Raw genomic sequence first — 16,269 nt, 5'->3', positions numbered from 1 at the left:
AGACCCCCCCCCCCCCCAGGCTGCAGAGAGCTCTGTGTTTGTCTCCCTGACAGCAGTCTCCCTGACCCATAATACTTCAGCTGATTTGGACTCACTCACTCGTAATATTTATTTTAACATCACTTTGGCATGTGTGCGTACTAGTTTAACTAGTAACTTTTTCTACAATGTTGGTAACCAGCCGAAAGTCGGCAGTAATACTGGCAGAATTTTGGGCTTTCCGTCATGTTCGTATCTTAATTATTTAGTAATTTTTTTTTGATCATTTAAACTGACCTAGACATATTGGTCAACTGACAGATGTTGCTTTGTCACATGTTCCTTAAGCATTTCTCAATCATGTATGTAAATTATGGGATGGATGGGGGGTTGTAACCCCGAACCCCAATGATCAAAACCAGCCAACACAACCCCAGGACCCCCTTAAATGGGTGGTGACCTGAACCCAAAAGTACTCAACACTAATGTCATGTAACATTGTAAATGTAGAAAGGGCCTGTCACAGCAGCTGATGAGCTGTAAATGTCATCCTGTATACATTTTGTATTAGAATGTTTACTCTATTGAAATAATGGAACCACTGTGTTATGGAGGCACAATGATGCCTAGCTTTAACTACTGACCTAAGGTTTGGATTGAATCTGACAATTACCATTGCCCATGGCTGAATAAGGCCAACTAGGAGCATATAGGCCTGGAATTGCATTTTTTTAATTAAAAGTACCATTGTGGGCCTGTGTATTTTTTTGCTGCAGTATATTTAATATTTAACATGACATACATGCTAACGTGAGTAGTAAATCTGAGTGGAACCCAAATTAAATGTAAAGAGTAATTCATGAAAAAATCCAAGCGCACTATGATGCGCAGTGAGCTGCTTGGGCGTGTTCCGTGTCGCGCGCCGGCCGCTTGTCTGCCGGAAACCATCAGGCCCATTTAACCTGGTAGGTGATGGTGGCTTCGCTTCTCCCCAAATCTGCTTCAGTCCTCAGACTCCGGTCTGTACTGCCGCAGTGTAAAGGATGATGTTTGCCGACATGAAGCCATATTGGATGAATTTGCTATTTCATAACGCGTGAATGTGTAGCTGGAGAGAGCGACGAGCTCTCCGCCCGTCATCTAAGTTCCAAAGAGCGTTTGATATTTTTTATTATTTACGTTTTAATTTTATGATGTAATTTAATGGTTTACGTAGCGTTTATTTCGGTTGTTGTGGTATCTAACGAGCCGTAGCTTCTGCAAGTATAACATCGAGTTTTACTATTTACATAACAGATGTCAGTTTGTACATTTTTTCCATTTATTTCCTTCTCCCTGCACGGAATCTGTTACAATTTATTATGTCTCATAGTAAACATAAGTTGAAAACAGACACGCATAGAAGCAAAGTAAAGGAGGTCGGCTTAACTGAAAAGTGAGAAACATCAAACCGTGTTTTATTTATCGTTTTTATTATTTCCAGGGTCGAGTTAGGACTAAAACGGTGAAAGCTGTATGGGTGTTAATTGAGAAGAACTACACCCACCTTGTTAACGATTTCCACGATTTGCAATGAGGTCGCCGTAATCTCCAGGAGGCAGCTGCGCAACAAGATCGCTGCGAGTGCAAAGGTACGGGGCTCGACCAGGTTTAGGGCACTGTTGCAAGGAAAGTAGCTATTGGCTGTCCCAGAAGTCGCTAAATGACGCCATCATTTGCGCTACAAGTGAACTTTCTTCTGTCGATTTTTTTTTCATTTCACAATTCCAACCCTTCTCCTCTGGTTGAGTTGCTTTTTAAAGTTTGTTTAAGTGTACAAGTCACAGTAAACAAGTGAACATTTTTAACCATAACATTTTTGTATAAAATTACATTAACAATCTAAACGGACCAAAAAAGGACAATTGAAAAAAACTGACAATGGCAATGTGAGAAAATGATGCACATCTCCTGTTCTGACTGCAGCTGGGCGGGGCTGCTGCGCGCGGACTGGTCGCCTGTGAGTGCTTTGGGACGGGAGAGGATTCCACGGCAGAACCCGCTCACCGGTGAGAAGAGTAATAACGATACGTGCTTTCATGTCAGAGTCTCCAATAACATCAGAAAAAGTGACTATATTTGTCGCTAGTCGCTTTTTTGAAAAGGAGTCACTAGCGGGCAGTGATGGGCAGTAACGCGTTACAGTAATTAGATTACTTTTTAAGTAACGGAGTAATCTAACGGCGTTACATTTTAGAAGGCAGTAATCAGATTATAGTTACTACCCGACTAACGCGTCGTTACTATTGTGTTGCATTGAAGACGTCAGATTAGCCAGTTTTATGCAAAAATAATAATGAAATACAGTTGCAAAAATCATCAAGCAGCCGCGCGCGGCGCTACGTAACGTCATCAATCCGAGACGCAGCCACACAAACACTGCAGCATGGAGAGACCACCGGAGGGAGAAAAGGGCGCTTTTTACTCGTGGAAATACAAACATTATTTTAAATTTGTTGAAACTAAGGGCAAAAACATAGTTGTACAGTGTGTCTTATGTGCGGGAGACAAAAGATTTTCAAACGCTAAGAGTTCGACTTCAAATCTATCTAAACATCTCAAAGGACAACACGGTGCTGTTAGGCTAGTGGAGAAAGGGGGGTCAGTCCCCGACACAGACTCGGATTCATCTTTTCCTGCAACTAAACAGCTCAGACTAGACTTTTCAAGTCAATGCTTCCCATATCCACAGTGGACTCGCCGTATTTTCGCGGTTTAATCGTCAAAATACCCACACGGAATAATGCACGGCTGCCTCAGAGAAAAACATTTTCTAACTATTTAGATAAGGAATATGCTACAATGGAGGCCAATCTGAGGGCCGCACTGCAGGCGGTAAACTTTGTGTCGACTACTGCGGACTTTTGGACATCTCATAATAAGAGCTATATGGGGGTTACTATACACTGGTTCAATCCATGCACTCTAAGCACTAAAGATACACTCTCCAGGATGACAGCTTGCCTGCCAGATGTCATTGTAAAGGTATGTCCCATGCATTATCTAATTACTTGTAGACCAAAAATATATATATAAAAAAAAACATTTATATTCAGTAATTTTTAGCAATAGTAAAGATATAGCTAAATATTATATAAAATATTTCTTTGAAATGTATATTTTCAGGCCATTCAGACTCATTTTGCTGATGTTCTTGAGAACAAGGATGCCCTCCTGGCTGCTGTTAGCTGTCCACAGTTCAAGCTTCGCTGGGTGAGGGATGACAGAAGACAGCGGCTGAAGGAGCTCCTCATTGCAGAGTGTGGTACAGTTCCTCCAGTAGATGGTAAGACTGTGACCAAGTTGTCCAGGTTGTCTGACTGGAGATTTGAGATGCTTCTTTTGATGTGATACAACCACTGTTTTTCATCCTCCAATCCCATTGACCCAGAAAATTAAGGAGTGGCAAGTTCAAAATGCTTTACGAAGCACAAGTTATGTTAGTTGTGTTGGAAGGTTTATGTTGGAAATTCTTGACATTCTCTCTAAAACTTTCTAGTGCTGCCTTAAGAATTTTTTTTTTGTTATAAAATATGATTTACTATGCAGTAGCATTGTTTACACATTCTAACTGGAAGAAAGAATTTCAGGACTTTTTATTGTGACTTTGCAAAAACAGTGCAAAAGAGTTGTATTTATTTGATTTAAAACAAAGATGCATTTTATTAAATATTCAACTTAGAAAGTTGATTGCTTGTTTTGGCCTTGTTCAAGATGCCAATAAAGTGTTAACTAGACCCCTGTTGTTGTTTCTTTTAAGAACTGAATTGCTGGTGGTATGAAGTGGATTTAAGTATTGTGGAAATACATGGCCGTCACAAAAAGTAACTAAAAGTAATCCATTGGATTACTTTTTATGGAAGTAATCATAAATCAGTAATTGGATTACTTTTGAACTGAGTAATTAGTAATCAGTAATCGGATTACTTTCCCAGAGTAACTTGCCCATCAGTCGCTAAATTGGCAACACTGGTTTAGGGTGCTGGGCTGCACTGCGCCTGGGCGGTTTTAGGGGGCTGGGCTGCACTGCGCCTGGGCGGACATAGGGGGCTGGGCTGCGCTGTGCCTGGGCGGACTTAGGGTGCTGGGCTGCGCTGTGCCTGGGCGGACTTAGGGTGCTGGGCTGCGCTGTGCCTGGGCGGACTTAGGGGCTTCGGAGGCACTGCTTTATGCTTTAACATTTCGAAAGGTTGATGTTTAACTCATTGAGTGTGAAGGAGAAAATGATGGTTTGATAAAAACCTGGAATTTAATGGTACAGTTTCTGTCAGTGCAGTCTTTAGGTGATGCTTCACGTTTTGCTGTGAATGGCTTTCTAGTTTGTCACACATTTTTGTTCTAGTATTTCACACTTGATTCTTTTGGTGTCACTTGTGCAGCTTTGCAGATTTTACCCTGAGCAGTGCTCTGTATCTATTTGTCTCAAAATGATCCTGCTCTTGTTACTGGTCACATCACCCTGCTTTCTTCACAGCTGTATGCTTGTGATGTATTTTTATCCTGGTCGTTTGTCCCTTTGGACAGAATAGTCTGCTTAATAAGTGTGCGTCGTTAGAACGCCCTGCTCCAGTAAAGGGACAGTAACAGTTCTGTTGACGTTAAATTAAAGGCTGCTAGTTCAAGTCCCATCAGAAAAATTCACTTTAATTAGACTAATTAAATTGCCTGCTAAGAAATTGTACATTGGGTCATAATGTGGAAGGAATTTCCCACATTTTAAATTCAGAAATCAGGCTTCTGTACCTACCGTGCGTAAGATCATGCACTGTCAGTCACCAACTAATGTAACTTCATTGGTTCATTTTTTGGGTCCCGCTGGGTTAAAAATCAGACACTGACTGGCTTTGACCCGCATTTACCCACATTTACCCATCTGTAAGCTCATTTCCCGCATGAGTGTCTTCAACACAAAACTGGGATATTTCTTGCTTGTTTTGAGAAAACATATGAACTGCAATTAGGCTGCTTCATATAAAAATCTATTTCTGTGACTTTGCATTTAATTTGGGAGAAATTGGCATGTTTGGAAGTGATGTTGACGGGCTTGATGTCAGGTCAGTGATGATGCAGACAAAGCCTTTCCTGTGTTTGAGAGAGACTGGGTTTGACAGGATCGGTGCAGCCTTCACACATTTTCTTCTTGTCAGTCTGACATGCGATCGTTCAGAGTCTGTTTTTTAAAGCCGGAGCTTCCTTTTAAAGCCTGCTGGCCCTAACCTTGCCATGACCCTCTTCCAGGCATCATCTCTGGACCTGGAGACGATTGAGGTGGATCCTGACACTAAGCACACGCCCCAGCCTCTGGAATGGCACACATCTATGTGAGGTATTGCTGTGAATGTTTGGTTAGCTGCCTTTAATATAGTAAATATAAGAAATATCAAACTACCTGTTGTCTTCAATGCAAACTACTGAGGAAGAGGTATCAGTTTAGAATTTAAAAAAACTTTTCTGTTAACAAAAGAGTGTTTAAGCTGCAGTTTCTGTAAGAGTGTTTAAGCTGCAGTTTCTGCTTTGCTCTATTCTAGAACTTTGGTGACTTGTTGGTCGCACAGCCGACCTGGGATGAACTTCAAAACCCCCAGAGGTCTATAGACCTTGGTGATCTACCCCCTGCTAGGCTGAGCAGTTGCTGCTTGGAACAAGGGCTCCTGGGGGCGGTTCCTGCTGGATTCTGTTCCTCCCAGCCTCTGCCATCAGTGAGCTGTTATGATAGACTATGGACCCTATGGGTGCATAGGATATATCTATGGATAATTTGGTCACTCCAGTTAATGTCAGCATGTTTGTGGTCTGGGGGAGAATATGCAAGATTCTGTTCCTCCCAGTAATTTTAAAAAAATTAATTCAAAGAAAATACATCAGGTATAGGTAACTAACTAGACTAATGGTTAGCACCGTCGTCCAATGTCTGGGATCTGGGTTCTCGTGGATCCATGCGTATTTAAATCATGGGGTGCCACACCCATGGAGCCATGGTGGACTTGAACCCAGGTCCCAGAGGTGAGAGGCGACGGTGTTAACCACTAGTCTACCCACCCACTGTCCCGGCGATGTATTTTTTAAAATTTATTTTTTCACAAATGCTACCTGTAAGGATGATTTAAATACGCATGGAGCCACGAGAACCCAGGTCCCAACCTACTGAGCCACACATTCCTCCCAGTGAACCACTGCTTCTGCAGTTTAGCTTAAAACACTGGTTAAATGTCTTAAACCAAAAAAACAAAAAAAAAAACACACAGATGCACAGAGAAACAAGCTTATGGCAGGTAATAGTTCAATATAAAATGTATTGGAGCACCAATACTAAATAAGAACATGATTTTTTTTTTCTTCCATTATTTTTTTTTTTAAAAAAGCCACAGAATTCTCTACAGAAAGCAAAAAGATCTTTGTACAGACAGAAGCAACAACTGAATTCCTCATCTGCAACACAAAACCTGCTCCATTTCAAAACGGCAAAACGGAAACAAAGTAGCCCAGCTGCCAACTGCTATAACCTATAACACTAGAGTTACACAAAACATACTTAACATCTTAAACACAGGATATGTAAGAAATGTGGGAAAAGTGCAATACAGGTTTGACAACAACTCATTTCCTGTTGGGGATGGGGGTCATTTTTCTCCTCAGCTTTAACAAATGTTTTAGTATCCTTAAGCAAAGTTTCTTACAGTAATATTAACATTCGGGAAATACACGTGGGGGGGTCACAAAGAAACTGATTGTGAACACATTTCTCCTTGGGTAAAATGCCAAAAATGAACCAGTTTGTAACATGAATGAATCGTCCTGTTTTTAAAACAATGAAACCACTTTACAGATTTTGTCTGTCTATCTTGAGCTGCCTGGCTGGGGGGGGGCATTCTTGGATTCTGTCAGGTATCTGCCTTTCACTCAAAGCGGACCAGAATGGCCGTAAGTATTCCATGCACGAGGGTATTTGTACTGCAGGGCCAGCTTGCTTAGGATAAATGAAATTTCACATGTCATCATCAGGAGGCCCCACTACAGTCCAGAACTGAAAAGGAAAGCTGGGGACTTTCCTGTGGGTGCTGCTCTTCAAATGGAGCCATAAAGGTTTTCAGCTGGAGAGCGACGTGATTGTGGTGGTGCTTTCAGAGACTCCGTCACAGCGTGTCCCTTAGTGAACGGATACGGATATATGCAGAGCGTCATCATCACACAACCCCGAAACAATGCAGGGACGGCAAGAGAATGAGGCAGATTAAAAACATATATACATATCATATACACGTGTGTGTGTCAATAAAAACTAAATGAAAAGACATGGCACATGTTGGACAGGAACGGGGGACAAACATTCAGTCACTCAGAAAACGCAAGAGTCATGGAAGGAAACGCTCAGTCTTCCTGTTCCTGCTTCACCAGATTGCTGGGTCATACATAAAAAGGAAAAATACACAAATGAATGATGCTAATGCAATGTCCAAACACTGTAAGTTTGTGCCAAAAAGAGCACGAAAGAATACAGACACTATTTTTCCTTTTATAAAATGGTGTCTTTTGGAACTTCTCCATGGCAACCGAAGGATAAACTTTTTGCAGACACAACCACAATCTTCAGGTTGAAGTAACCATTGTTATTGTCACTATATGTTATTTCCTCTTAAAAAGAGGAGCCTGCTCCTTTAAATGGCCATCTCCTTCCTGAGAGTAAGCAAGGTGAGCCAAGAGGTTTGTTTTTCCCTTCCCTTTTTCCTTCTTGTTTTTCTGTTTTCTTGAATCTGTCTGTCTGGCGCCCCCTGCTGTCTGGGGGCCTGCAGTGTGATCAGGCTGTGGTGATAGCATTGAGGTCCTTCATCAAGCCCTCCAGGTGGGCCATCTCCTCTGTTAACTCATCTGGCTCATAGCTCTGAAGGAAAGGAATAGGGTTACTGGCAGGCATGGAGGGGGCTAGCCCAGGCGGGGGGGTGGGGGAGAGGAGGCTGGTTGCCAGGTGGGGGTGCAGGGTGCTGTAATGCTGGTCAAAGGCACTGCATACGGATTAAGGAGCCAGGACACGGGGAGCAGCCAGAGCACACAAGGCAGACGGCAGGCAGCGGCATTAGAGCAAATAATATATCATTGTGCAATAATGGAAAAGCCACAAAGCAGACAATGATGAGGAAGAGGAGGAGGAGAAAAGAAAAACACCACTTAGAATATTAATGAGCTGAAAAGTAACACTTACAAAAACTCATGATAGCACGTCCACGTGTGCTTCCGCCGCTCATTCACATACTACCACACGGCCACATATGCCACCGACTGCCTTCATTTGGTGCTCCCCCTGCTCCACCCTGTCTTTCAAACTCACACCCAGGCCTGCGGGCAGCACCGTTCACGCTCACACAGGCCTGCGCTCAGCACCGTTCACGCTCACACCCAGGCCTCAGATCGGCCATGTTAATGCTCACACTCAGCCTTCAGGCGGCTGTGCTCATACTCACACACTCGGCATCCTCCAGCATCCTACTGGTCTCCTGGAGGTCTGGGGCACTGGGCATGATGATGGGCATGGGGGGACGCATCCTGCCCAGCGTGCCAATGGAGGCAGTCTTCACCGAGTGGAGCTGGGAGGGACCTGAAGCAGCACCTCACACTGAGCACGGGGAACTCAACACAGGTCCTTGGCTTCCAGCTCTCTCTCTCTCAAGGAGCTGCACGACCCCCCCCCCCCCCACCTTCTGTAATATCTCATACAAAAAGTATCTGGACACCCAGTAACACATGAGGTTTGAAACAACAATCAATGAAAATCATCAGTCTTAAATGCATTGATCTCCCTGAGAGAATGTAACCTTTGACCTCTCAAAGAAATGCGATAGACATGGGGGAAATGCAAGCGTGTGTTTGCTGAAGCACAGCGCGGACCCACCTGACTGTGTGAGAAGCGGGGTGCTGGGCAGGGCGGGGGACTCATAGCTGAGGTTGTGGGGAGGGATAGCAGGCACTGCGAAGCTTTTCAGGGGGTGTGCGGGCCGGATGTGCGTGTTGGGGGGGTTGTAGCTGGCCTCGTCATCGGGGATGGAACTCATGTAGCTGCCGTCGGGCTCCATGTGGTCTGCTGAAGTTGCAGACTGTCCTGAGGCAGGCAGGGGGTCTACACTGGGGGTGTTCCTTACAGACTCTGTAATGACAGAGGTATGGAGATCCCAGCATGGATCAGGTGACCCCCTGCGGGGCTCCGGGTGGGAGACAGGCACATGGGTATACCCCAAAGCACTGCACAACAACCCCACTGGCTTCATATACTGGTTTATAACATGCAAGTAAACAATTCTTGACTGTTTGATGAAACATCTCATAAAAGGAAAAGCATCTGCTGGTTTCAGATTTTAAACACAAGCACCGCTTTGAACGTAAAATGGGACCCAAGACAGTGCCTGTGGCTGAACTAAAGAGCACTCGCATGAATTCACCAGTGCTGTTACACAACTCTCCTGCAGGGGGCACTCAAACACTCTCTGTGGTTATGCAGAGTAAACGGCAGCATCACCCATCCGCGACCAAAGCATCCCCCTCGCTCATGGTTCTCAAGGCTGTGCGTGCGTAAGAAAGGCCTGGGATCCGTTAGCCAGAGCTGCGGCATAGAGGAGGACATCTGAGGCAGCTTCGGGGTGAGGCAGAAGACAGACAAGCAGGACAGCAGCTCAACATACCACAGGGCTTCACCAGGCAGGAGCCACTACACATGAGTGTTTGTGTGCTGCCAGCTGAACACACAAACCTCATGACTGTTAGTTGGGTGTTTGTGACAAGCGCTGATGTGAGAAAATGAAGCTAATTCTCCAAGTTAGCTACTGAAAGAGAATTAATTCTGTGTCTAGAATTCTACTGATGACTATCAAAAGCCATGTTCAGCAGGTTGAGCTGAGCTTGTACTGATCTTCATGACAGCATTACCCAGAAGGCCTTTGGGGGGCAGTCTCACCTTCGGAGTGGGCCCTGTCTAGGTGGGAGATGGGGGTGGCGACTGGCCGTGGGTTGATCTGGTGGAGGAGGCAGCTGCGTGCTGATGAGGCCAGGCTGCCCGAGTGATAATGGTGCTGATGGTTATCGAGGGAATGGATGGGGTGAGCACTAATCACAGCTGCGGATGGACACAACAGCACAGGGAGGGAACAGTTACACCAGGAGCTCACGAGGGGGTCCACGCACACACAGAGCAGCCGCACACAAGGCACCACGCTGGCGAAAAACACATCATTCACGGACTCCATAGCGTTTTAAATAAGATACATTTTCCAGCAGTCTAGGTTCTCCTCATCATCTGGAAAGTCCAGGAAATGGCCGATAAAAACGCTCAGCCATGATTTAAGATGATAGGGCTGCCTCTTGGTTTTAAAAAAACGCAATAAAAGAATGTAAAAGGCAGGGTATGAAAGACGACTGACGAGCGAGTCTTTCTGTGGTTCTGTGTGTAATGGGAAAAATGTAGCTGCTTCCAGACGTCATTCCCACTCAATGCATCCAGTCCCACAGCCATTAATGGGACGTTTTCTCAATTTTTAGTTTGGCTTCTGAAACCAATGGCGAGGAAAAGTCAACAGGACGTTAATATTTTTGGTTTGGAGGGAATAAGTAAATAATGACATTAATATTTTAAAAGAGAAGCTGCATTTAATTTAAGATGTTATACTGACATGGAAAAGCTCCAGGAAAATAAGGTTTTTAAAAATGTTTTCTTTCCCATTTCGTAGAATGAAATCCTGTTACCGGGCGTGACACAGTCACTTAACCTGAAGGAGGATCCTGGGGCTGCCGACACAGGAAAGTGGGGGCGATGTGGCGAGGGCCGTGTGCAGCACGGGGGGGGGACATATCTTTGGCTCCTTTCCGCCTTTTCCATTTGCTCGTTTATAAGCGGAGCACTTAATATCCACCAGGCACTTTGGGGAGACTGAGTGAATACGTGCAGCTTGACTTAACTGCGGCCACGAGACCAGCAAGCAAACGCCCAGATGCGATACAATAAAGATGCATTCAATAATGGGCTGAATAGCAGTTGACCAGACTGCATAATTATCTTCAGGTCTTGTACCAAAACATCTTCAATGCTGCCAACAGCTGATGTAAAACCACCCTGGACAGGATGGTGAATAATGGGCGGGGCTTGTGAGGCATACTGAAGCCACTGGAGAGGGCAGATGACACCATCTGGTGCTTCCTGTTAGCTTCCTGTTGCCTCCCATGGAGTGCCGACAGCATCAGCTGCCCGTGTTATGGCCATGGCGGGGGGGGATCTTAGCAAGGCTGTCAAGAGGAGGTTTGGGGTAGTGGTGGGGGTGGGGAGTCACACTTACGCTGCGGGGGCTGAGCATCAAAGGGCATCATCATTTTGGGCCTCATTCCCCGGCGTCCAGCCAGTGTTGACATGTTGTCCTCTGACTCGTGGCCTGCAAATCAAACATTGAGCCGCCCCCATCAGACAGGCTCCGCCCCATCAGACAGGCTCCGCCCCATCAGACAGGCTCCGCCCCATTTGACAGGCTCCGCCCCATGGCAAGGTGCCCCTGACAAGGGCATCCTCAAAGCGAGCCGATAGCCCCAGGCTCAAGCAGAGATTCCACAGCTCTGCAGCGTGACAGAAGCCGATACGGGCATTGCAAACCCCAGATAAGCAGCCGCAAAGTCCTTTCTGGATTTACGATAAAAGGATCTTTTCTCCCTACCCTGAAATCGGTGCAGTCTTTCTTCTAAGCCACACTTTTATCATTAAAGTCAGATGCAATTACCTTCTCTCCATTAGAGGGCATAAACAAATCATTTAACCTCTTTAAAATACAGGCTTGTCAACTTGTGTTTTTTTTTAGCACAATAATGCATTGTTGAACGATGGCAATAAACATATTAATCATCTTTTTAAGTACTCAGGGAGGCAGTATTAGAATCTGCTATTCTAATACAAACATACAAATTACAGGGAACTATTTTTGTTATCTGCACACAATTTGGAACAACAAAGATGATCAAACACTGAGCAATGAGGTGAATGAAATCAATGACAGGCCACGGATATGTTTTAGAAGCAAACTCTGGAAAGAGAATTCGGTCAGCACACTCCCAGAGGCAAAGGCCACCAAAACCAGGAGATGAACTGGAACACCACTCTCACCACGGTACGAGTTGCGCCTCTGGTGTATAGGGTTGTCCATCGTAGCGTCAATGGGTGTGATGTCCTGGGAGGTGCGGGGGATGGGCGTGTCGGTCATCACGGGATTGGGCTCCGGCGACTTGTCCATGGGCTTCAGCTCCAGCCGCTCATGGTGGATCCAGAGGTCTGGGGGCTTCAGGTCCTTGGAGTTCCCCTTGTACTTATGGGAGCCATTGGTCGACTTGCTGGCTGCCCTTTTCCTACATGTCAGGGGAGGCCAGAGGCAAGGAGGTGAGAACCAGGAAGCGTGGTGGCAGCGGGCAGCTGGCGGGGCCACAGAGCACAGCTAGCGGGGTCACAGAGCACAGCTGGCGGGGCGACAGGGCACAGCTGGCGGGGCGACAGGGCACCGCTGGCGGGGCGACAGGGCACAGCTGGCGGGGCCACAGAGCACAGCTGGCGGGGCCACAGAGCACAGATGGCGGGATCACAGAGCACAGCTGGCGGGGCGACAGAGCACAGATGGCGGGATCACAGAGCACAGCTGGCGGGGCCACAGAGCACAGATGGCGGGATCACAGAGCACAGCTGGCGGGGCGACAGGGCACAGCTGGCGGGGCCACAGGGCACAGCTGGCGGGGCCACAGGGCACAGCTGGCGGGGTCACAGAGCACAGCTGGCGGGGCCACAGGGCACAGCTGGCGGGGCCACAGAGCACAGCTGGCGGGGCGACAGAGCACAGCTGGCGGGGCCACAGGGCACAGCTGGCGGGGCGACAGGGCACAGCTGGCGGGGCGACAGGGCACAGCTGGCGGGGCCACAGAGCACAGCTGGCGGGGCCACAGAGCACAGCTGGCGGGGCCACAGGGCACAGATGGCGGGATCACAGAGCACAGCTGGCGGGGCCACAGAGCACAGCTGGCGGGGCGACAGGGCACAGCTGGTGGGGCCACAGAGCACAGCTGGCGGGGCCACAGAGCACAGCTGGTGGGGCCACAGGGCACAGATGGCGGGATCACAGAGCACAGCTGGCGGGGCCACAGGGCACAGCTGGCGGGGCCACAGAGCACAGCTGGCTGCACTGACCTGTCCCACAGAGAAAACACCCTGCCAGAGCCCCACACTGCGAGGAGCTTACTTTTTCTGCTGGGAGGTGGTGCGGCGTGTGCACAGGAAGGCCCCCACCACCACCAGGATGATGGTAAAGGCACCCACAGAGACGATGATGACGATGACCAAGATGTGGTTGTCACCGGTGCCCGTCAAGCCAGGCTTGCCTATGGACAGAGACAGAAGAATGACACTAGGAGCCCACATAACATCAGGAGCGGCTGACCTGCCCCCGCCGTCTAAATGCTGCTGGGACACCAATTTGATTGGCGCCATTACAGCAGTACAAATTGAATGTGAACTGAAAGTGAGGTCTCTCACATTACTATCATGACATATTGGTTTAACAGAAGAATTATCTTATTTACACTAGGATAGTGAGATTTAAAACCACACAGGCGAGAACACAGAAAAAGATTTACCAACTGGGGATCCAAAATCGTAATCGTGGGAAGGATCTCGGCTGCCAGGCTTTACCGGAATGCCGGAGGCTGTGGAGGGAAGAGCAGCCGCTCAGTAAAGACTGAAAGGTTAGCGGGAAGCAAACCTGCGCTATGAGGCGGACATGACGGCTGCCAAAGACTGACGGACGATTCAGACAGTGAGCGTCTCCTGAGACGAGGCCCTCAAAACGATAACAGTGACAGACTGGCGCGAGCAGCCGTGCACAACCGTGTTCCCTGTTGAGACAACTGGAGCCCCTCAAAGAGAGCAAGGGACAGCAAATTCGGCACTGCTCACAGTCTGACACGTGTACTGTGTCTCACGTTATGGCTGCCTTTTAATACTAACTAACCCAAGTTTGATAATGATGGAGATGAGCAACTCTGTCATTCTTAATGGAATAAGTAATTTCTACAAATTACCAAACAATTAATGGCTTCCCGCCAAGACAAACCGAAGACCGTAACCGAAGGCCCAGATTACAAACTTTCATGAAGACTTCACACTAGGTGAGATGCCAAAAACCATCTATTTGTTCTCTGGCTTCAGTCTGGCACCAACACTGAAGGTCGTTTCAGATTTTCCTTCCACTTGTCTACATGTTATAAGCATACTGAGCAGACTGTTATCAGCAATCACTATCACTGACCGCCATCACAGACCATCATCAGTAACCTCTATCACTGACCACCATCACAGACCACCATGAGTAACTGCTATCACTGACCGCCATCACAGACCACTATAACTAACCACTACCAGTGACCGCCATGACAGACCACCATCACAGACCGCTATCAATAACCACTATCACTGACTGCCATCACTAACCATTATCAGTAACTACTATCTTTGAAGGTTCCAACTTCAGAAAAGTCACAATAACTTATTGCACAGATGACAAGTTTTTAACCCATAAAGTGTTCTCATCTCTCCCAGACAGATGCGGTGCCATTAGGTCACGGAGAAGCATAAATTCCCTGGAGTTTCTTTGGTTTCAGGGAGGAAAGCTATTAAGTGATTGGAAACAACCGACATGAAAGGGAGAAGACAAAAAAAGAACGTAAAATAAGGAGATAAGGAAATGAAAGGTTCAATTACCTTGGTCATTAGCCATTTTGTCAGAAGGTTCAGCTAAGGGGCCAAACAGAGAGCAGAGGAGAGAAAATACAAAGCAGAGTGGTTAGAGGAGAGCAGGGGGGCAGGTGCAGCTGATGGGGGCCAGAGGTCAGGGGGCGAGACAGCACAGGGTTTCAGCTCAGGAGAAAGCAAAGCTCCTCAATGCGGCGAAGCATCACTGACTCCCGCGTCCAAAATTCTAATTCCACTGCATTATTTACATCAAAACAAAAATGCCTCTTATTGGAAATGGGTCTGCATTTTTAGGCCCTATAAAAAGACCAAAGAAGAGAAAATAGCTCATTAAAAAGCCATCGACAACATAAATCTGGAATTTATCACTGTCGACCACTGCATTAGTCAGCAGAGCCGCCCAGAGCGTTTCTGTAATGCCCTTAAAGCATTTCATGAAATGCCAGTGGGGTCACAGAAGATACACGAGCTAAGATCTGCCACAGATGGCAAAGCACAGTAACGTCCGCGCTATGACCGAGTGCACAGTAACGTCCGCGCTATGACCGAGTGCACAGTAACGTCCGCGCTATGACCGAGTGCACAGTAACGTCCGCGCTATGACCGAATGCACAGTAACGTCCGCGCTATGACCGAGTGCACAGTAACGTCCGCGCTATGACCGAGTGCACAGTAACGTCCGCGCTATGACCGAGTGCACAGTAACGTCCGCGCTATGACCGAGTGCACAGTAACGTCTTCGTTATGACCGAGTGCACAGTAACGTCCGCGCTATGATCGAGTGCACAGTAACGTCCGCGCTATGATCGAGTGCACAGTAACGTCCGCGCTATGACCGAGTGCACAGTAACGTCCGTGCTATGACCGAGTGCACAGTAACGTCTTCGTTATGACCGAGTGCACAGTAACGTCCGCGCTATGATCGAGTGCACAGTAACGTCCGCGCTATGACCGAGTGCACAGTAACGTCTTCGTTATGACCGAGTGCACAGTAACGTCCGCGCTATGGCCGAGTGCACAGTAACGTCCGCGCTATGATCGAGTGCACAGTAACGTCCGCGCTATGACCGAGTGCACAGTAACGTCCGTGCTATGACCGAGTGCACAGTAACGTCTTCGTTATGACCGAGTGCACAGTAACGTCCGCGCTATGATCGAGTGCACAGTAACGTCCGCGCTATGACCGAATGCACAGTAACGTCCGTGCTATGACCGAGTGCACAGTAACGTCCGCGCTATGACCGAGTGCACAGTAACGTCCGCGCTATGACCGAGTGCACAGTAACGTCCGCGCTATGACCGAGTGCACAGTAACGTCTTCGCTATGACTGAGTGCACAGTAACGTCCGCGCTATGACCGAGTGCACAGCACGTTTATGGTATCAGAAAGACAGCGGTACGGGACAGGCTTTGGAGGCTGCTTGGCCGTACACAAGCATATTGCTGCAGTTTTTTTATTTACTGCTCATCAAATAAATATGTTTTTTAAAAAACATATTTAT

General features: G+C 47.2%; 1 protein-coding gene and 1 long non-coding RNA gene across 16 annotated transcripts in view; one reads left to right on the top strand and one right to left on the bottom strand.

Annotated features, from left to right (window-relative positions):
- Positions 1–44: 44 nt before the first annotated feature.
- On the top strand, positions 45–6,262 carry LOC111840759 (uncharacterized). Of its 5 annotated transcripts, none has more exons than XR_011993773.1 (4): positions 45–944; positions 1,463–1,610; positions 1,945–5,344; positions 5,547–6,262. It is a non-coding gene; the product is annotated as an uncharacterized lncRNA (long non-coding RNA). The 5 variants fall into 5 exon arrangements; XR_011993775.1 differs by having other exon boundaries at positions 45–1,610; positions 1,945–2,027; positions 3,145–5,344; XR_011993774.1 differs by having other exon boundaries at positions 45–1,610; positions 1,945–3,003; positions 3,145–5,344.
- A 29-nt stretch (positions 6,263–6,291) lies between these two features.
- Positions 6,292–16,269, bottom strand: part of LOC111840745 (neogenin-like) — a 115,872-nt gene continuing 105,894 nt past the window's right edge. For 6 of the 11 annotated variants that reach the window (XM_072718017.1, XM_072718020.1, XM_072718019.1 and 3 more), the window contains 9 exons: positions 14,777–14,809; positions 13,654–13,722; positions 13,260–13,398; positions 12,143–12,381; positions 11,331–11,423; positions 9,959–10,117; positions 8,903–9,154; positions 8,475–8,608; positions 6,292–7,897 (listed from right to left, as the gene is read on the bottom strand). In XM_072718017.1, the coding sequence (XP_072574118.1) occupies positions 7,814–7,897; positions 8,475–8,608; positions 8,903–9,154; positions 9,959–10,117; positions 11,331–11,423; positions 12,143–12,381; positions 13,260–13,398; positions 13,654–13,722; positions 14,777–14,809 (1,202 nt within the window). In that variant the 3' untranslated portion in view covers positions 6,292–7,813. Of the gene's footprint in view, positions 7,898–7,925; positions 8,019–8,474; positions 8,609–8,902; positions 9,155–9,958; positions 10,118–11,330; positions 11,424–12,142; positions 12,382–13,259; positions 13,399–13,653; positions 13,723–14,776; positions 14,810–16,269 lie in introns of those variants that run through there. The other 5 variants (XM_072718021.1, XM_072718024.1, XM_072718025.1 and 2 more) reach the window with 5 other exon arrangements.

This window comes from Paramormyrops kingsleyae, chromosome 11 (assembly GCF_048594095.1).
Source record: "Paramormyrops kingsleyae isolate MSU_618 chromosome 11, PKINGS_0.4, whole genome shotgun sequence".
In the NCBI taxonomy this organism is placed as follows: Eukaryota; Metazoa; Chordata; class Actinopteri; order Osteoglossiformes; family Mormyridae; genus Paramormyrops; species Paramormyrops kingsleyae.
Note: the sequence above shows the minus strand (reverse complement) of the source record. Positions and strands in the feature narration are given on the sequence as shown.